The following is a 21,845-nucleotide window of genomic DNA, read 5'->3' as shown; positions in this document are numbered from 1 at the left end:
GGGCATCATATATCATATTGTACCAAACGGACTCGTAGACGGCGTCTGCGATCGATTTACACTGAAAAACAACCAGTTGAGTTCTACGAATGTCGAACAAGAGTGAATATTCTTTTTCTCGAAAAAATGTCGTTTGATGTATATACGTTTATATAGCAGCAATTTGTAAAGTTAAGTGCTCGCAAAATTGGCTATTAACACAGCAATTTATCAAGAAATAAGATCGTTCCGATAAAATACAGTTTAAATGTAATAACCTTCGTGCTAAGATACCCTTGGTGAAGCAAAAAAGAAACGCTTCCGACATAGAAAAGATGGTGTTCGTTAATAGTGCACTTTGATTGTTACCGGTAGTTTGTAAAGACAATGAGTGAATAATATAAATTGGTTGTGCAACAGCATGTGATCCGCGTCTACACTAACGTATAGAAACTTAGAAAATGATTTTAAATACTATAACGCAAAGACGCTGATTAATACTCGTAATGACAATGTAATGACTAGAGAATTTATCGTTGCGACCAAGGAAGAGAAAGACAATTTGTAGAGAATCTGGGCTACTGCTATGATCTCAAAGATGGGGATTCATTAACCTCGAACAGTAATTCCATTTTGAGGGAAGATCGAATTTGGTCCCACGTGGATCATCTTTACCCCTTCGCGGAGCGTTGAATGAGACCTCCGAGAACGTAGAAGACAAGTCAAGGTGCTGATGAACATTAAAATGTTAAAGCACCGGCAGCGTCTAGAGATTGACGTTAAATTTATTATCAGATATATACGTGAACTAGCAGTAGTGATGTACTCTCTCCAATCGTTCATCTAAAATCTCGTGAAATACTCTACGCAAAATATCACAAAAGTATCTGCTATAGTGAGAGAGACACATGCGCAATGTAAACAACACGAAAATATAAAAGGTGTCTAAACGGAAAGTCCGGAGAACACTTTATGCGAACGTCTTTACGACACCTTTTACATTTACGAGCTGTTACGAGGAGGAATTCTTATAGGTTGAATAAATGTTAAATTTGAAATATGAAAGAACTTATACAAACGTTGTAGAAAAGATGAATATTTTACGGCAAGTGCCTTTGTCGCCAAAACATTAACAAAAAAATAAAAAACAGGCCTGTGAGAAGAAATTGTGATGATATTTTGTTTCTGCTTTATTTATAATAATTAATTAATTTTATGATATAATGTAAGGATAATGAAATAAATTTACATTTGGTCGCGCGATATTGTTAGGTCAAAAAAAGACATGGATGTACTTTCCCGAATCACCCCTTATTAACCGCGTTTAGCGATTCAGTCAAAAAAATCACGATTGTTATGCGTGTTATAGTCATCTCGCGAGATTATAATAACTTCCGCAATGGCTTGCTTTCCTAAATCTCCCGATATGAGCGAACGATACATGTTATGCGTGAAACTTGTACGTCGCGTGATGACGATAAGAGAACTGACCGATCGCAGAGGGGACGACGAAAGTGCAACCATCAATCAATCGTAATTACACCTTGAACTGCTCAAGCACTGGCTGTTCAAAGATTGTAACTTCGGGGGCAACGAGCGATCAACAGGCTTCCCTTCGCTGTCGAGCGTGGTAGCAAATTTTCTTTAAAAATGTAGATCTTTCTTCGAATATATGCTCGTATCTATAATAGTCGTATATTACCTGTAATATCGTGTCGAGAAGAAACAATGGAAATCGACAAAGAAATGTAAGAGAACTTCGGAGGAAAAATAGAAAGAAGAAACACAATGCGCAGACTGACAAGAATTTAACACTAGAAATGCGCAGGACTTTAAAAGTGTGAATTATTTTGCTGAGTATCATCGTGATATCTTTGTTATATATAGGTAATATAAATTGAAAGTGAAGATATTTTTATTTGTATTGAAAGTAACTTTAATTGATGTAATATAAAAACTTTAAAAACGATATTAAATATAATACTTTTACATGATAACAAATTTAATAGACGGAGTAATTTTTTATAACAAATTTTGTAAAAAAGATATAAGACTTTTTTGAATTAATATCTAATATAATAATAATATAATCTAATATAATAGTATATTTTCAATCATATTGCATTTACATTTTTCTAGCGTATAAGACAGATATCAACTTCAAAGAGAATTTCTAATCTAATAGGAAGTTGTCATGACGTGTTATTGCATTTCTCCATCAAATTTGGGAATCGTATAGCAGTGCAGTATTGCGAATGACACATTGATGTTCAACATAGCGTGGGAACAAAAACGTGAAAGATTAGTTTTGGTGGTCATCACACGTAAATGCCGATCGGCATTACTTCACTCGTGCCAATCGTCCTTCATCGTCGTCAAAATTTTGCAAAACCCGCCACTATTTGTGACTTTAATTGGCCAGATATTTCAACAGCAATATGCAGAAAAATCTAATTACACTGAAACATTTGTTGGCTTACTGTCAAACAATATAAGGTTCATTTCGAGCGGTGAACTCACGGCATTCACGGTTATCATTCTGACGGTTACCAACTTGAAACTCATTGTTAAGAGACGTGCGAATGGGCAACTCAAAATTACGTTAATAACACCCTGGTACACGAGAGTACGCGAAGATCGGTATCGCACATTCATATTACGAGTTAATCTGCATAATACACTGAAATTACCTAGCAATCCTTAAACGATCGATATGCTATATCCCTCGAGCACCAATCAATCAATCCCAATTATGTGCTGCATGGTCTCACAGTAATTCGCGAAATAGCTTATTACCCGTCTGGATGTTCTGTACCAAAATGTTGTACCGGATCATAAACTACAACGGAATTTGGAAGCAGAGAGACTTAAGTCAATGGAACGTATGATAGAAATCTCATTATAACTACGTGCAGTATACCTAAATAAAATATGTCTGCAAATTATTCAATAAAAATTTTAAAAATTTAGCAGATAAATTCAGTATAAAACTATATATGTATAAGAATAAATTTAAATATATAGCAAAATAAAGAGTGCGATTATTCGCATTTATATTTAATTATTTGAAAAAGCACAATCTACAAATTTTCAAAGTTACTTTAAAACAATATAAATATTTAAATAACAATTATTAATTTAATAACAATTTAATGATTAATCTCTTTAAATATTCAACAGTTTCTAAAATATCTTTTTTTATACTAATTTAATTATATAATTCTTACAAATTACTATTGCATTTTTGTTGGTATATCAATACATCGCATGTAAGACAGATACATATGACACCGATGTCTTCATGATCTAAACAAATGGGAGTTAAAAAATTAATTTTAGTCTATATATATGTTAAGATTTTTAGATAAAACAACAGATTGTAACGGACACTAAAATCAATTGTAAGCATGATAAAGTTTTTATTTAATAATTATTCATCAAGAATGTTGCGAAAGATTACATTCGTTAAAGCTTCGAATGACATATCCATCATTTTTCCTGCGGTGATCGACAGTCGTCTTTGGGACCTCATTATCATAAATGATATAATTTTACACTGATTTGGCGGCATATTGTACCACAACGATTCGTATGCTGCATCAGCGATCGATTTACTCTAAAAATAATGTAAATTATATGTCAAAAATAGCAGGGCAGTATTTTTTCTGTCGATCCAAACAATTCTTTTATCTGAAAGAAGAGCTTTTTTCTAGTCTAACATATTCTAGTCTACTATTATTAAAAGAAAAAATAAAATAAAATGATATATCATATTATATAATATAGAAAAACACTTTTTAAATCTTTAATATTATAATTACTCGCAATATTATACTTACTAACCTTAAGACTAAGATATTCCCCCGCAAAGCAAATGATAAATGCTTCTATTATTACGGCAAAGTAAGCCAAAGTGGCTTTCACAAACACGAAGACATCGGTTTCATTATGAACGGACTATTTCAACCCACAATAAAAAAGAATGTATAACTTATAATATTGATCATAATCCATTTATGATAAAATACTCACAATTATAATGATGAAGCCTAGGCAGCAAATGACTAAAGTATTCCAAATAACTTGCATCAATGCAATAAAGGAGAAAAGTTTCTCGATGTTTTCGGAAAATGCGTAGACTTTATTGTGCCTTTCGATCAGCATTCCTAATATAAATGCGGAAGATCGATAAGGAAAAGCATTCACAGAAATATTTCTGAACTCTTGACATATTATATCAATTTGCCCGCTTACGTGAAGCACCTAAAATGTACTCAAGCTGCTGCAAAGATTCCAAGTATTATGTACAAAAAAATATTTTTACTATACAAAAATTACGTTTGGAAGAAAAGAATTTTTTACTTTTTATTTTATTATATAATATATTTAATTGACCAACCATATCTTTTCAAAAGTGATATTAATTTTTATGTCTCTAAATGAAATATATAGTAAGGTTGCACTTTTGTATATAAGAAAATTTCGCAAATAACATAAAATAAAATTTTTATGCTTCTTCGGTTTAACATCTTCTCGCATCACAAACCCTTTTGTTAAACATCTTTGATAAAATAGAAAAAGCAAATTTAAAATTCAAGACTTACCAAAGTAAAAATTAATCCGTTTAGAACCGCGACTGTAAACGAGATTAATATTACATGTAAAAATAGAGTTACGACCAATAGCTCAAAAATCGGCGATTGCTCAGTTTCGAAGGGAAGTAACATCTTGATAGGAAGCTGCCGCAAGGTATTATTGTAATCTTTGGTCGAATATACAAAACGAATTACGTAATCGCCCAAAACGTAAAGTACAGCAGCAACTCCGTTAAAGCTCAGCATAGCGTTAGAATAAAAATGAGATACACTGGCCTTAATCGTCATCATACTCAAATGCTGATCGATGTTGATGCACTCGCGCCAGTCGTTATCCATAAGGGCCAGGATTTTATGAAAAACTCTACAATATGTTAATTCAATTTGTAAATATAACCATTACTTTTTTTCGCACGCAACCGATACACCTACTGATAATTTAAGTGTATTAATTAATATTTCAGTTAAAGAATCTGGATCAACATTTTCACAAAAATCTAGTTACTTGCGAGAGCGATTTAACGTGAAGTTAACATTGCACACGCGATGCGGTATCTTACCGGCGATGTATCCATAGACTGGCCAATTTGAGAAACGTCAAACTGTAATCTAAAGTCAAGGACAAGCCATCGACAAGATTCGAGAGCTCGGTGATTTTGAAGTGCTCAAGTATGTACAGATACTGAAAGTATTGTATGACTAGTATACTCGACATAAAAATCAGCCAGTAAACGGTGGAATGCGAAACACCCGGCCACACACCGAGCAACCGAAGGCCGATTTTCAGCGCCGGACTGACGGTACTCCTGGCTATCATTCGTTAATAATTTGGAAAACCCGGTATGGATATAAAGATCAGCACATTTGTTTATTGTGACCATGAGAGAGAGCTGATAGGGAACTAACAGTTTTTCCACGTACACCCCCATGCGCGCGCGGTACATCCCCACTCACGTGAGTACGGATCAATCGCTATTATACATTGTACAGTATAACAGCAAGCAATTCGAGATAGAATGATCTTATACGAACATTCTATATTCCTTTAATAGTCTCATAATTCATAATGCGTATCTTTACCATGAAGTAACAAAAAATTATACATTGAGTCATCTCTTCCCACTGACAATGCCATGTCGTCGATAAAAAAAACGAATGTGCACTATTTTCTAGATATCACGATAATCATTACGCGTAAGGCAGTTTGAAAGTTCATAATTATGTCTTGGGTATTCTAGGAAACGGAAATGAATTGTATTCATGGCATCGATCATGAGCTTTTAAGAGGACAAGAGAGGAAGAAGCATTATACATATATCCCTCTGGCATACTAAATTCGAATAGCGTAATGATGAGTAATTTCTTTTAATAAGGTGAATATTGAATTTTTGCAGAACACAGTTGCAAGGGAAGTCAAAAAATAGAAATCAACTGGACGTATTACAGAAACTTAGTTACACAACACAAGTAACAAGATATGCAAACATAAATTGCATATATACTCAGATCTCTGGATAAAGTCTTGATATTCGATATAGTCAACGCAATGAAAAATTACACTTCTCTGTTTCTCTTCCTTTCTCTCTTCTTTTTCGGTAAGGGTATATTTTTATATATAATTATAATAGATTAAAAATAAGCAAAAGAGAAATATAAATATTCAACTGGCGAAGTAAAAGTGATTTATTCTGTATAAATATTCAAATTAAAATTAAATGTAATTCTTCTTATGTAATCTATAAATCTTATATTAAAACAATAATTTAAGATTATTAATTTGTCGAAAACAGTTTAATTATCAATAACAGTTATTCTACATTAAGATTTTATACTAATAATAACATTGTGATTTCAACAAATTACTATTTGTTAATATCAATATATCGCGTGTAAGACAGATACGTATGATGCTGATGCCTTTATAATCTAAAAAAAATTTAAATTTGAAAATCAATTTACAAACACGCCCGCATATATTTTTATTGAATGTTAAAAGATTTTATTTAACTGTCCAAAAAAAAATATTTTAAAAACTTACATTCGTGAAAGTTTCCAAAGATAAGTTTGTAATTCTTCCTGCTGTGATCATTAGTTGCTTTTGAGATCTCATTACAACAAATGTTACCGTTTTCCCCTGATTTGATGGTAAATCGTACCACAATGATTCGTACGCTGCATCGGCGATTGATTTACCCTGAAAATAATGCAGAAGATATCAAAGACAAAACGGTATTTTCCGTTTTTCTTTATTCAATTAAATATTATATGAAAACCTTCTTTGTATAAACGACAATATCTTTTCTAGTTATTTTTATTATTTTATTATTGTACAAAAAGTGAAATAAATTGAAATAAAAAAATATACACCGTTTATAAAAGATAGAAACAATGTACGTAGCATTGTTTAGAATACAAGTAAAAATAATAATATATGTTATAAAAAATTGTTTACATTATTTCTATTTCTAGAATAAAAGGAGTCTCATACTAGCAATAAACGACTAATTAATTAGCTTAGTTTTGGGCTTATAATAATTTTTATATTATTTTATATTTGAAAACTGTACGAATTTCCTTATAGACATTGTAATGTGTTTATCTCACAAATATTTTGTAAGGTAAATGTAATCAGATTACATTAAAAATATGATATACTTGTAGTTAATAATTTTCATATTTTACTAACCTTTAGATTAAGATACTCTCCGGCAAAGCATAAGATGAAAATTTCCATTATTACAGCAAAATAAGTAAGAATAGTTTTTACTATCGTAATGACACTGGTCTCAATATAAAACGACTATTTTGGTAAACAATAAGACCGAATAAATTAACTGTAATATTGATCACAGCATATTTACTGAAGTACTCACAATTATGATAATAAATCCTAGACTGCAAATAACTAATGTATTCCAGATAACTTGCATTAACGCAATAAAGGAGAAAAGTTTCTCAATATTTTCGGAAAATACATAAACTCTGTTCTGCCTTTCAATCAATGTACCTAATGTAGATGTGCAAGTTTCATAAGAAAAAGTTTTTCCAGAAATAGTTTTGAATTCTTGACATAATATATCGATTTGTCCACTTACGTGAAACACCTAAAATATATATGTATATGTGTATACATACATATATCTAAATTTCTATAGTTTTCAAATATTAAAAGTATCAGAAATATTTTATTACCAAATATTAGAAGTTTAAGAAGTATTTTATTTAAAAAATCGTGCTTGGTATAAAGAAAAAACCGAATGTAAGTGCGTTTATAAGTGATATTTAATTAATTAATTATTAAATTTATTTTACACTGATATAAAACCTTATTGTATCAAATTAAGTTTATATGACATATCATAATTCGTACTTAACTAAATTTTACATATCTATAGACAAAGTGTAATTTTTATGTTCTCAGATCTGTACTAACATCATATGCTGTTAAACAACTTTTGTGATAAAGTATATTATTGTTAATAATTGCAATAATTACAATAATATATAAGATGAGACTTACTAGAGTAGAAATTAATGCGTTTACAATACTGAGCGTGCACGCATTCAACATTACATGTAGAAATAGTGTTACAACCAGCAGCTCAAAAATCGGCGATTGTTGAGTATCGAAGGGAAATTGTACCTTGATTGGAAGCTGCCGCAAGGTAACATTGTAATATCCAGATAGATACACAAAACGAATTGCGTAATCACCCAAAAGGTAAAACACCGCAGAAATCGTATTAATACTTAACATAATATTAGAATAGAAATGCGATATATTGGCTGTGATTGTCATCACATACAAATGTCGATCATTATTGACACACTCGTGCCAGTCATTGTCCATATCGGCCACGAGTTGATGAATGATACTGCAACGTGATTCTTTAATTGAACAGATATTGTCGCGAGACATTATAAATCATTACTCGAATTCAGATTTAGGATTAGATAGAATTACGATACGTTTAGCTTATAAGAGATCTGAATATGATATAACAATATAACACGTATTAAGAAACTAATATATAAGATATACTAATATAAAATTTGTCTGTCTCAAACAGGGCGAGATTGGGGATTGAAACTAACGTTTGCAATGCATACAACATCTTACCGACGATGTATCCAAAGACTGATTAATTTAAAAAGCGTCAAACTGTAGTCTAAAGCCGCGGGTAAGCTGTCAACGAGATTCGAGAGCTCACTAATCTTGAAGTGCTCGAATACGTATCGATATTGGAAGTACTGTACGATCAGTATGCTAAATATATAAATTAGCCAATAGGGGATGGAATACGACACACCCGGCCACATATCAAGCAATCGAAGGCCGATCTTCAGCACTGGACTGACAGTACTCGTGACCATTATTCGTGAAAAATACCGAGATCGCGAGGAACCGAAGATCAGTGTCGGAACATTCTATCCGGCACTTAGGTTTGAGAAAGAACTGAAAGAGCACTAACAGTTTCCTGAAGAGCAACCCCACGCGGTGCATCCCCACTCGAGTAAATATGGATCAATCGCTATTATGCATCGCGTATGGTATAACAGCAAATCGAGATAGAGCTCATTATTTATATGGACATCCTGTAATTCTATTGGTAGTCTAACAACGTATAATACCCGCGAAGTAACAAAGATATCAGACTTGAACGCTCAATGAACAACTCCATGCGCAATTGTCAGTTCCTTTTTTTTTTGTCATCTTGTCTCTTGGCAACGCGATTCTATCTAAAAGAAACAAATGTTTATTACGTTCTATACATCGCAACAATCATTCAACCAACAGCGGAACGACGGTAATTATATATTAAATATTCTAAGCGAACGGAACTGCATTATATTCGTGCAGTTCAACCTCTGGTCTTTAAAGAAATAATGCGAGGGTAGAACTCACTGGATAGGGGATATAATGATGAATAATTTTCTTTAATGATTCCGGGAATGTAAAAAACTCGCTTGAGGAAGAAATTTCAAAAGTAAAAAGTTTTTAATTGGAGATGTTATTAAGCATTTTATAGTTTCAAATACGTCTATACACAACAAAATATATATCCATACAAACTGAATACGCGATTCTCTAATATGGGGTTAATGCTCGAAAACATCCGAGCATTATCTATTTTCTATTTCTACGCTTTCGACTAGAGAAAATCGTTCCTTATGAAGAATTGACCTAGCATGACAATTGCACCATATTGTGTTAATTTCGTTAAAAACCTTGGGTAAAATATAATCAAAAGTTTTTATCATCATTCACATATATTCAACAAATTTTTGTGGATACTTCCTCAAGTCATTGTATAAATGATGAATTAACGTTTTTTACACAGACACTTTCCAATATACCATTTTGCACTACTTGAAGATAATAATAATTCTTCTTCTCTCTTATTTTTGGAAACGGTTCATCTCAGCTAACAGCTAAAACTATACTATCATCACAGCTCCATTATAAACACATCAAAGAAAGATAAATTTGATTAGCTTTTATCGCCTCTTAATTAATAAATATTAAATATAAACTAACAATATTTATTTAATTATTAATTATCAATATTTTTAATTTGCTTTAACTTTACAGCTTATATTAACTACTTAATAATTTCAGAAAATAGATAATGCGTTTTTGTTGATCTCAATACATAGCGTACAAAACCGATACATATGATATTGACGCTTTCATAATCTAAAAAACACAAGTAAAAAATTACACAAGTTAGATCTATAAATTACATTTATCCATAACAAACACATGTCGCAGCAGATTCAAAATTAATTAAGTTTAAATAAATTTGTCTTTTAATAATTTAATGATTAAAAAATTTAAAAATTTACACTTGTAAAAGTTTCACATGACATATCCATCATCTTCCCTGCCGTGATTGCTAGTCGCTTTTGCGATCTCATCATTATGAATATTAAAATTTTACTCTGATTTGACGGCATATCATACCATGGCATCTCGTATGTTGCCCTGGCAATTGATTTGCCCTAAAAAATGATGCAAATACTGTCAAATATAACGACGATATTTTATATTCATTTTCATCTGTTTAATTCGTTTAGCAAGAAAAGATTTTTTCCAGTATTATTTTTGACATTGTAAAAATATTATAGTAACAAAATAAAAAAACTATTTATTGATTCCATTTCTATTGTTATTTAAAAATATAATAAGTTTTATATTTATAACAAACTATAAATTAATAAAAATTTTATAATTTTTAGATATAATTTTATTATAGCAGTCATATTGTCAGTATCTCTATAAAAATATTTATATGTTTGTAATACATTTCTTATTTTAAAATAAAAAAAACTTCTATTTGTTAAAATTAATAAACATAAATAATATTTTAAATTTTACACACAGACACACGCACGCACACACGCACACACACACACACACACACACACACACACACACTGCAACATATTAATATATCTTTATTAAAAAAAACTATGTCATACAGTTCTATTATTATATCGGCATAAATTACATGTGATAGAAAATTTATTTAAAAATTTATGATTAATCACTTTTGGATACTTACTTTAGAGCTAAGATATTCTCCGGAAAAGCAAATCATAAAGACTTCCATTGCTACGGCAAGGTAAGTAAACATGGTTTTCACTAATGCGAAAACACCAGTTTCATTGTGAATAGACTGGTCCAATAAACAATAAAAATAGAAATGAATGAAATATATGACAACAACCATTATATATACATATTACTTACAATTATGAAGACAAATCCGAGACAGCAAACAACTGCTGTATTCCAAAAAATTTGCAATAACGAGAACAAAGAGAAGAGTTTTTCCATGTTCTCAGAAAATGAAAGAATTCTGTTATGTCTCTCGATAAGCATTCCAAACGAATGTATGGAAGATCTATGAAGAAGAGTATTCTTGGAAATATTTCTGAATTCTTGACATATTATATCAATTTGTCCGCTTAGATGGAGCACCTATAATATACTTAAATTTTTGCAAAAATTATAATTATTGCCTGTGAAAAAAAATTAAATATTTTCTCAAAGATACAATAAATGTGATAATCTTACATAATATATTTAATTAATATTAAATGACTGTAAAATATACTCTTAACACTAACAATAAATTTTAAAATTTCTAATGCAGAAATGTAGCATGTATTTATGTGTGGTGTGTCACATGTAACAAAAGTCTACAATTTAATTAATGTAAAACTTCTATGCAATAGCGTTTATTAGTTTGTGTAAATCTTTTTTTTATGTATATATAAATAAAACTGAAAAAAATAACAAATATGCAATATGAGTTACCAAAATAAAGATCAATCCATTCAGAATACTAATCATGCCACTATGTAACATCACTTGTAAAGTTATTGCTATAACGAGAAATTCAAACATCGGCGATTGTTCAGTTTCAAAAGGCAATTGTATCTTTATAGGAAGCTGCCGTACAGTATCATTGTAATGCTCAGTTACAAATATAAAACGAATTATGTAGTCGCCAGAAACGTAAAATGTTGCCACGATCATTGTAAAGCTCAAGAGACCGTTAGAAAAAAAATGCGACACATTTGCTTTGATCGTCATTATATGCAAATGTTGATCGTCATTGACGCACTCGCGCCAATCATCACCCATATCCGTTAAAATTTTATGAAGGACTCTGTAATACGTTACTTCCATATGTTATTTTCAATTTTTATAAATATTAATAATATATTTCTTTTCAAATCAATTAATGTTTCACATTCTAATATTTAAAGTAATATGATAATATTAAGGCACCTTCAATCAGGAAAAATTAGACTGAGAATGTATATTAAGAAACTGAAGGACAATCATATTTCTCGAACATGGCGATTTAGTAAAATTGAAATATTACGTCGTATATTACATTATCTTACCGACGACGTATCCACAGATTAGTCAATTTAAGAAATGTCAAACTGTAATATAAAGTCACAATCAAACAGTCAACAAGATTTGACAACTCGCTGATCTTCAGGTGATCAAATACATATAAATATTGGAAGTACTGTGTAACCAGTATGCTCAACATAAAACTCAGCGAATAAATGGTGGATGGCACACCCGGCCAAAAGCCAAAAAATCGGAGAAAAGTTATCACAGCTAAACTAATGGTACTTGTGACTGTCATTTGCCTTTGATTTTGGAAAATTTATGAAAATAATAGTTAGTTTCAGCACATATGATCGGTACTCAAGTTGAAAGGGAAATGAGAGCGCACTGTCCGTTTCTCCAAGTGTATCCCCACAAAGTGCGTCCCCTCTCAGGTGAACATGGATCAATCGCTATTATATGTCGCGTGGTACAACGATACAGAAGTTGAGACCGCGAACTCATTATTTGAAAATCCTATAATTCCATGAACAGTCTCGCAATGTATTCTTTGACCAAGAAATAACGACGATAATATACAGCTAACGTAACAGAAAAAGCAGCTTGCTGCGTGTCAGCTTTTTTTGCAAACTTTTCTTCTTGCTTTTGACTCTTGTCTCAACGCAATTACATCGACAAAAAAACATATCTACCGCGTATCCTATCAATTATGAAAATCATGAAATGCTCGACAGAACGATAGTGATGACATAAAATATTCTAAGCAAATGGAACCGAATTATGTTTGTCGTGCAGTTCACCGCGCAGTTCAACTTTCTGGTCTTTAAAGAGATAATGCGAGGGTAGAACTCACTGGATAGGGGTTGAAATGATGAATAATTTTCTTTAATGATTCCGGGAATGTAAAAAACTCATTTGAGGAAGAAATTTCAAAAGTAAAAAGTTTTTAATTGGAGATGTTATTAAGCATTTTATAGTTTCAAATATATTTTTATGTCTATACACAACAAAATATACCCATACAAACTGAATATGCGATTCTCTAATATGGAGTTAATGCTCGAAAACATCTCCGAGCATTATCTATTTTCTATTTCTACGCTTTCATCGACTATAGAAATTCGTCCCTTATGAAGAATTGGGCCAGCAAGACAATTGCACCATGTTGTGTTAATTTCGTTAAAAACCTTGGGTAAAATATGATCAAAAGTTTTATCATCTTTCACATATATTCAACAAATTTTTGTGGATACTTCCTCAAGTCATTGTATAAATGATGAATTGACGTTTTTTATACAGACACTTTCCAACATACCATTTTGCAGTATTTGAAGATAATAATAATTCTTCTTCTCTCTTATTTTTGGAAACGGTTCATCTCAGCTAACAGCTAAAACTATACTATCATCACAGCTCTATTATAAATGTCACACATCAAAGAAAGATAGATTTGATTAGCTTTTATCGTCGCTTAATTAATAAATAATAAATATAAACTAACAACATTTATTTAATTATTAATTATCAATATTTTTAATTTGCTTTAACTTTACAGCTTATATTAACTACTTGATAATTTCAGAAAATAGATAATGTGTTTTTGTTGATCTCAATACATAGCGTACAAAACCGATACATATGATACTGACGCTTTCATAATCTAAAAAACACAAATAAAAAATTATACAAGTTAGATCTATAAATTATATTTATCCATAACGAACACATGTCGCAGCAGATCCAAAATTAATTAAGTTTAAATAAATTTCTTCTTTTAATAATTTAATAATTTAAAAATTTTTAAATTTACACTTGTAAAAGTTTCAAATGACATATCCATCATCTTCCCCGCCGTGATTGCCAGTCGCTTTTGCGATCTCATCATTATGAATATTAAAATTTTACTCTGATTTGACGGCATATCGTACCAAGGCGTCTCGTATGTTGCCCTGGCAATTGATTTGCCCTAAAAAATGATGCAAATACTGTCAAATATAACGACAATATTTTATATTCATTTTCATCTGTTTAATTCGTTTAGCAAGAAAAGATTTTTTCAGTATTATTTTTGACATTGTAAAAATATTATAGTAACAAAATAAAAAAACTATTTATTGATTCCATTTCTATTGTTATTTAAAAATATAATAAGTTTTATATTTATAATAAACTATTAATTAATAAAAATTTTATAATTTTTAGATATAATTTTATTATAGCAGTCATGTTGTCAGTATTTCTAAAAATATCTATATATTTGTAATACATTTCTTATTTTAAAATAAGAAAAACTTCTATTTGCTTAAAATTAATTAACATAAATAATATTTTAAATTTTACACACAGACACACGGACGCACGCAAACACACACACACACACTGCAACATATTAATATATCTTTATTAAAAAAACAATGTCATACAGTTCTATCATTATATCGGCATAAATATCATGTGATAAAAAATTTATTAACAAATTTATGATTAATCACTTTTAGATACTTACTTTGGAGCTAAGATATTCTCCGGAAAAGCAAATCATAAAAACTTCCATTGCTATGGCAAGATAAGCAATCATGGTTTTCACTAATGCGAAAACACCAGTTTTATTGTGAATAGACTGGCTCAATGAACAACAAAAATAGAAATGAATGAAATATATGACAACCATTCCATATTTATTACAGTACTTACAATTATCAAGACAAATCCAAGACAGCAAATAACTAAGGTAATCCAAACAACCTGCATTAATCCGATAAAGGAAAATAGTTGTTCGATGTTTTCGGAAAATGAAATGACTTTATTATGCTTCTCAATCAGCATTCCAAATGAAGGTATAGAAAATCTATGAAGAAGAATATTCTTGGAAATATTTTCGAACTCTTGACATATTATATCAACTTGTCCGCTTAGATGGAGCACCTATAATATACTTAAATTTTTGTAAAAATTATAATTATTGCATGTAAAATTTAAATATTTTTGGTACAAAGATACAATAAATGTAATAATCTCACAAAATAAATTTAATTTAGATTTTTTGACTGTAATATATGTATATTCTCAACACTCGATCACAATAAATTTTAAAATGTCTAATACAAAAACGTAACATGTATTTGTGTAAATTATGTCACAAGTAATAAAATTCTGCAAATTAATTAATGTAAAATTTCCATGCAATAGCGTTTACGCTAATAAGTTTGTGTAATAAATCGTACTGTCATATTAAAAATTGATAAAAACTCAACATAACAAATATGCAATATGAGTTACCAAAGTAAAGATAAATCCATTCAGAATACTAATCATGCAAACATGTAATATCACATGTAAAGATACTGCTATAACGAGAAATTCAACTATCGGCGATTGTGTGTATTCAAATGGAAATTGTATTTTTATAGGAAACTGCCATACAGTATCATTGTAATGCTCAGTTACAAATATGAAACGAATTACGTAGTCGCCGAAAAGAAATAGTGCTGTCGCGATCGTACACAAGCTCAATAAACCGTTAGAGAAGATATATGATACATTAGCTTTGATCGTCATTATATGCAAATGCTGATCGACATTGACGCACTCGCGCCAATCATTATCCATATCCGCCAAAATTTTATGAAGGACTCTGCAATACGTTACTTTAATACGAATTATTTTAGATTTTTATAAATATAAATAATAATGGTTTTCTCTTTTAAATCAATTATTGTTGTTAAAAAACTGAAGGGCAATCTTATTTCTCAAACACGGCGATTTAGCAAAAAGTTGAAACATTACACATATTACATTATATCTTACCGACGATGTATCCACAGATTAGTCAATTTAAAAATTGTCAAACTGTAATATAAAGTCACAACCGAACCGTCAACAAGATTTGACAACTCGTTGATCTCCAGGTGATCAAATATGTACAAATATTGAAAGTACTGTATAACCAGCATGATCAACAGAAAACTCAGCCAATTAATAATGGAATATGATACACCCGGCCAAAGGCCAAAGAATCGAAGACAAATTATCACGGCTGGACTAATGGTACTTGTGATAGTCATTCGCCAATAATTTTGGATACTTTATGAAAATAATAATTAGTTTCAGCACATTCGATCGGTACTGAAGTTGGAAAGGAAATGAGAGTGCATTGTCTCTTTCTCCAAGTGTATCCCTACAAGGTGCGTCCCCACTCAGGTGAACACGGATCAATCGCTATTATATGTCGTGTAGTACAACGAGACAGAGAAGTCCAGACAGAACTCATTATTTGCATGAACATTTTAAAATTTTATTAACAGTCTATGTCAGAAAGGCATAAAGTGTATTTCAATCATCATAATTTCAGCAGAGACATTGCATAGATATTGTAGAAGAAAAGAACAGCTATCTATTGCTTTAGCTACTTTTTTTACAACCTTATCTCTTAGAAGTATAATTTCTTCGAAAAAAAAAAAAAACAATTGTCCATACCGCGTTTCCTACCAATCGTGAAAATTATTAGACGCACGACAAAACGATGGTAATTACCCATTAGGTATTCTAAAGGAATCGAATTATATCGTAGTATGACCCCTGATCTTTAAAAAAAAATACAGTGAAGGAAGACTAGTAAAACTCTGACTGAACCGAGTAATAACATGTAATTACTTTTAATGATTCAGGAAATGTTGCTGTGCAAGACTTGATTATGAAATATGTTCCGGTAAAAAGTTTGAATTTAAAATATTATACTATAACATGATAAGTTGAGACAGAAGAGACTCATTCTTTAAATGTACTATAATTCCATGAATAGTCTGATACAATGTATACTTTGAACGAGAAATAATGGTGATAATTTACTAACGTAACAGGAAAAATAGCTCGCTACACGGCAGCTTTAAAAAAAAAAACTTTTCTTCTTGCATTCGTCTTTTGTCTCAACGTATAATTACATCGACAAAAAACATATCTACCGCGTATCCTACCAATTGTGAAAATTATGAAAAGTTCGACAGAACGATAGTGATTATACATTAAATATTCTAAGAAAATGGAATACAATTATGTTCGTGCAGTTCAACTTCTGTGGGCCTATTCTGTAACTCTTAACGACAGTTTCGTTATCGTTATATTGGCGTTGCGCAGCTTTTTTACCATATGTATAATATCTGCGCAACGCAAATATAACGATAACGAAACTGTTGTTAAGAGTTACAGAATAGGCCCACTGGTCTTTAAAGATATAAGATAATGGGAAAACAAAACAACCGACTAAAGCAAAAAAAATCATGTAATGGAGAATAATTTTCTTCAATACTGAAAGTATCATGGTGCCAAACTTGTTTATGTAATAAATTTCAAAAATAATAAGTTTGCAAAAAAATTGAGGATATTATAAATGTTTAGTTACAAATGTACTAAAAAAACTAAGTGTTTCTAAACTTTAATAAGAGAATAAAAGTTGAACGCAATAAATAACTACATAGTTTCTAACTAAAATTATTACACACTACTCTAGTAATAACATATAAGAAAAAATTATTTACAATTTCATTAAAAGCAATTTAATTTATTAACTGTAAATAAATAACATTTATTAATTTATTAGTAAGTTTATATTAAATTATTAATAAGTTTAATTCTACTTCATTGTCAATGTATATTAACTTATTGCTTTATAATAATTATGTTATTATTTTAGCAAATATGTACCGTGGTTTTCGTTGTATAATTACATATACCGTGCTTTTACTTTTTCAATTCATAGCATGTAGTACGGATACATATGATGCTGACGCCTTTATGATTGAAAAATAAAAGTTGAGAAATTAAGTTGGTTTACGAACTATATTTATAAAGAACATATATCGTATCAGATATCAAGATTAGATAATTATAAATAAAATTAATTTGTCACTTCGTTATTAAGTGTTTAAAAGATTTGGAAGATTACTTGTAAAAAGTTTTGAACGACATATTCATCATTTTTTACCAAGGATTCTTTGGTTGGATATGAGCACACAAAATTATTTAGTTAATATAACAAAAAATTTAGTTCACACAACAAAAAATTTTGTTAACATAAAAAATTTTCCAACCAAAAGATTTAGTTGATTCAACTAAAATGGGTTTCTCAGTGTATGAAAAACTCTGCAATACGTTATTTTAATACGTCATATGTTTTACATAGAGCGATATTCATAATCGGATCTATATTTAAGACCTTCTCAAGTAACATCTTAACATGCTAATACGGCTCTACGATTGGTTAATAACATCTCAAGATTGTATTTAAGATGTAGGTCTATAAGAACCGACTATGAATACTTTCCATAGATACTTTAATAATTTAGGAAGGGTTTTGCGAAAAACTTGTTTATTGAACGTATTTAAAAAGTAGAGAGTTTGCAATTGAGAACATTATAGACGTCTAGTTACGACAATATCCAACAAAATATACAAAATATAAACCAAGTATTCGATTTGCTAGTAAAGAATCAGTGGCCGAGACGCCCAATGCAGTTTCCAGCTACATATCTCTTTTAAAAAGATAAAGTATAATAATAATTGCACACAAGAAATAGGAAATTATTTGCATATAAATACTTTTATATAAAATGTAATTGAAAATTGTGTTTTTAACTTTCAATTAATATTTGTTAACAATAACAATTTAATTAACGTGACTGATTAAATTGAAATCTATTTTTAAGCTGTTAAGTTTTTATTTAATGATACATATACTATTAAATATTTCTTATATACTTAGCATATACTTTTTTCTAATTATAAAAATATTAACTACTATGATAATATCAGAAAATAGATACTGCACGTTTTTGTTGATGTCAATAAATAGCATACAAAACGGATATATATGATGCTGAAGCTTTTATAATCTAAAAAACACAAGTAAATTATTATATAAGTTAGATCTAGAAAATATATTTGCTTATAAAAAACACTTATCGCAACGGATCCAAAGTTATGTAAAATAAATTTGTCTTTTAATAAATAATAATTAAAATTTTTCAAAAATTACAGTTGTAAAAGATTCAAATGACATATCCATCATTTTCCCTGCCGTGATTACCAGTCGCTTTTGTGATCTCATCATTATAAACATTAAAACTTTACTCTGATTTGACGGCATATCATACCATGGCATTTCGTATGTTGCTGTAGTAATCAATTTGCCCTAAAAATTGATGCAAATTCTGTCAAATATAACAGCTCTCTTTATATGTGTGTACACACACACACACACACACACACACACACACACACACACACAGCACACACACACACACACACACACACACACACACACACACACAGCACATACATATATATATATATATATATATATATATAATATATTTATTTTTATCCGATTAACTTATTTAACAGGAAAAGATTTTTCCAGTATTATTGCCTAAATTTTAAAAATATTTTTATTTTTATTTTCATTCAAAAAGTATAAAAAGTTTTATACATATAATAAATTATTAATTATTAAATATTTTATAATTTTTAAATGTTTTATTATAGCATATATGTGCAATACTTTTGAGAATATTCATATGTTCGTAAAATAAATAATTTTTAAAAATAAGAAACATTATAACTTGCTTAAAATTGATTAGCTCGAATAATATGTTATATTGCACATAAACATTGCAACATATTAATATATTTTTACTAAAACACAATGTCATAGATTTCTATCATTAAATCAGCGTAATTGTATTAAAAAATTGTATTTTGACTAATCACTTTTGAAAACTTACTTTGGAGCTGAGATATTCTCCGGCCAAGCAAATAATAAAGACTTCCAATATCATAGAAAAGTAACCAGACACGGTTTTCACTAACACGAAAACACCAGTTTCATTGTGAATAGACTGGTCCAATAAACAATAAAAATAGAAATGAATGAAATATATGACAACAACCATTATATATACATATTACCGTACTTACAATTATAAAAACAAATCCAAGACAGCAAACAACTGCTGTATTCCAAAAAACTTGCAATAACCAGAACAAGGAGAAGAGTTTTTCCATGTTCTCAGAAAATGAAAGAATTCTGTTATGCCTCTCGATAAGCATTCCAAACGAATGTATAGAAGATCTATGAAGAAGAGTATTCTTGGAAATATTTCTAAATTTTTGACATATTATATCAATTTGTCCGCTTAGATGGAGCACCTATAATATACTTAAATTTTTGCAAAAATTATAATTATTGCCTGTGAAAAAAAATTAAATATTTTCAGTTCAAAGATACAATAAATGTGATAATCTTACATAATATATTTAATTAATATTACATGACTGTAAAATATACTCTTAACACTAACAATAAATTTTGAAATTTTTAATGCAGAAATATAGCATGTATTTATGTGTGTTGTGTTACATGTAACAAAAGTCTACAATTTAATTAATGTAAAACTTCTATGTAATAGCGTTTATTAGTTTGTGTAAATCTTTTTCTTTATGTATATATAAATAAAACTGAGAAAAATAATAAATATGCAATATGAGTTACCAAAATAAAGATCAATCCATTCAGAATACTAATCATGCCACTATGTAACATCACTTGTAAAGTTATTGCTATAACGAGAAATTCAAACATCGGCGATTGTTCAGTTTCAAAAGGCAATTGTATCTTTATAGGAAGCTGCCGTACAGTATCATTGTAATGCTCAGTTACAAATATAAAACGAATTATGTAGTTGCCAGAAACGTAAAATGTTGCCACGATCATTGTAAAGCTCAAGAGACCGTTAGAGAAGAAATGCGACACATTTGCTTTGATCGTCATTATATGCAAATGCTGATCGTCATTGACGCACTCGCGCCAATCATCATCCATATCCGTTAAAATTTTATGAAGGACTCTGTAATACGTTACTTCCATATGTTATTTTCAATTTTTATAAATATTAATAATATATTTTCAAATCAATTAATGTTTCACATTCTAATATTTAAAGTAATATGATGATATTAAGGCACCTTCAGTCAGAAAAAATCAGACTGAGAATGTATGTTAAGAAACTGAAAGACAATCTTATTTCTCGAACACGGCGATTTAGCAAAGAGTTGACACATTACACATATTACATTATATCTTACCGACGATGTATCCACAGATTAGTCAATTTAAAAATTGTCAAACTGTAATATAAAGTCACAATCAAACAGTCAACAAGATTTGACAACTCGCTGATCTTCAGGTGATTAAATATGTACAAATATTGAAAGTATAACTGTATAACCAACATGAACACAAAACTCAGCCAATTAATAATGGAATATGATACACCCGGCCAAAGGCCAATGAATCGAAGACAAATTATCACGGCTGGACTAATGGTACTTGTGACTGTCAT

The 21,845-nt window shown here is 29.8% G+C and overlaps 4 protein-coding genes across 4 annotated transcripts; all 4 read right to left on the bottom strand.

Annotated features, from left to right (window-relative positions):
• Window positions 1-3,392: 3,392 nt before the first annotated feature.
• Window positions 3,393-5,391, bottom strand: LOC139776307 (odorant receptor 22c-like). The gene is made up of 5 exons (XM_071712879.1): window positions 5,135-5,391; window positions 4,584-4,938; window positions 4,012-4,242; window positions 3,823-3,936; window positions 3,393-3,595 (listed from the first exon to the last, which is right to left on the bottom strand). The coding sequence occupies exons 1-5, from the start codon at window positions 5,389-5,391 to the stop codon at window positions 3,410-3,412; spliced, it is 1,143 nt and encodes a 380-aa protein (XP_071568980.1). The 3' UTR covers window positions 3,393-3,409.
• Window positions 5,392-6,350: 959 nt separating this feature from the next.
• On the bottom strand, window positions 6,351-8,948 carry LOC139776314 (odorant receptor 4-like). The gene is made up of 6 exons (XM_071712886.1): window positions 8,695-8,948; window positions 8,095-8,449; window positions 7,448-7,678; window positions 7,261-7,374; window positions 6,613-6,768; window positions 6,351-6,500 (listed from the first exon to the last, which is right to left on the bottom strand). The coding sequence occupies exons 1-6, from the start codon at window positions 8,946-8,948 to the stop codon at window positions 6,450-6,452; spliced, it is 1,161 nt and encodes a 386-aa protein (XP_071568987.1). The 3' UTR covers window positions 6,351-6,449.
• Window positions 8,949-9,889: 941 nt separating this feature from the next.
• On the bottom strand, window positions 9,890-12,748 carry LOC139776317 (odorant receptor 22c-like). Its single transcript, XM_071712889.1, has 6 exons — window positions 12,495-12,748; window positions 11,899-12,253; window positions 11,329-11,559; window positions 11,141-11,254; window positions 10,422-10,577; window positions 9,890-10,272 (listed from the first exon to the last, which is right to left on the bottom strand). The coding sequence occupies exons 1-6, from the start codon at window positions 12,746-12,748 to the stop codon at window positions 10,222-10,224; spliced, it is 1,161 nt and encodes a 386-aa protein (XP_071568990.1). The 3' UTR covers window positions 9,890-10,221.
• A 6,538-nt stretch (window positions 12,749-19,286) lies between these two features.
• LOC139776251 (odorant receptor 22c-like) lies at window positions 19,287-21,845 on the bottom strand. Its single transcript, XM_071712803.1, has 6 exons — window positions 21,589-21,845; window positions 20,996-21,350; window positions 20,422-20,652; window positions 20,229-20,342; window positions 19,481-19,636; window positions 19,287-19,337 (listed from the first exon to the last, which is right to left on the bottom strand). Exons 1-6 carry the CDS (start codon window positions 21,843-21,845, stop codon window positions 19,287-19,289), a joined length of 1,164 nt encoding a protein of 387 aa, XP_071568904.1.

This window comes from Temnothorax nylanderi, unplaced genomic scaffold (genome assembly GCF_030848795.1).
Source record: "Temnothorax nylanderi isolate EJ_2023f unplaced genomic scaffold, tnyl_v1.0 TNYL_tig0116_pilon, whole genome shotgun sequence".
Classification (NCBI taxonomy): domain Eukaryota; kingdom Metazoa; phylum Arthropoda; class Insecta; order Hymenoptera; family Formicidae; genus Temnothorax; species Temnothorax nylanderi.
The sequence above is the reverse complement of the archived record's forward strand: the minus strand, read 5'-3'. Positions and strand labels throughout refer to the sequence as shown.

Excerpts from the sequence above, each read along its gene's own strand:
- LOC139776307 (XM_071712879.1), bottom strand. The coding sequence starts at position 5,391 with ATGATAGCCAGGAGTACCGTCAGTCCGGCGCTGAAAATCGGCCTTCGG. Across the intron at positions 4,939-5,134 it reads AGTCTATGGATACATCGCCG|AGTTTTTCATAAAATCCTGG; the intron begins GTAAGATACCGC and ends AACATATTGTAG. Across the intron at positions 4,243-4,583 it reads ACGGATTAATTTTTACTTTG|GTGCTTCACGTAAGCGGGCA; the intron begins GTAAGTCTTGAA and ends AGTACATTTTAG.
- LOC139776314 (XM_071712886.1), bottom strand. The coding sequence starts at position 8,948 with ATGGTCACGAGTACTGTCAGTCCAGTGCTGAAGATCGGCCTTCGATTG. Across the intron at positions 7,679-8,094 it reads ACGCATTAATTTCTACTCTA|GTGTTTCACGTAAGTGGACA; the intron begins GTAAGTCTCATC and ends TATATATTTTAG. Across the intron at positions 6,769-7,260 it reads GAGAGTATCTTAATCTAAAG|GGTAAATCAATCGCCGATGC; the intron begins GTTAGTAAAATA and ends CATTATTTTCAG.
- LOC139776317 (XM_071712889.1), bottom strand. The coding sequence starts at position 12,748 with ATGACAGTCACAAGTACCATTAGTTTAGCTGTGATAACTTTTCTCCGA. Across the intron at positions 11,560-11,898 it reads ATGGATTGATCTTTATTTTG|GTGCTCCATCTAAGCGGACA; the intron begins GTAACTCATATT and ends AGTATATTATAG. Across the intron at positions 10,578-11,140 it reads GAGAATATCTTAGCTCTAAA|GGCAAATCAATTGCCAGGGC; the intron begins GTAAGTATCCAA and ends ATCATTTTTTAG.
- LOC139776251 (XM_071712803.1), bottom strand. The coding sequence starts at position 21,845 with ATGACAGTCACAAGTACCATTAGTCCAGCCGTGATAATTTGTCTTCGA. Across the intron at positions 20,653-20,995 it reads ATGGATTGATCTTTATTTTG|GTGCTCCATCTAAGCGGACA; the intron begins GTAACTCATATT and ends AGTATATTATAG. Across the intron at positions 19,338-19,480 it reads CATTTGAATCTTTTACAACT|ATTATAAAAGCTTCAGCATC; the intron begins GTAATTTTTGAA and ends TGTGTTTTTTAG.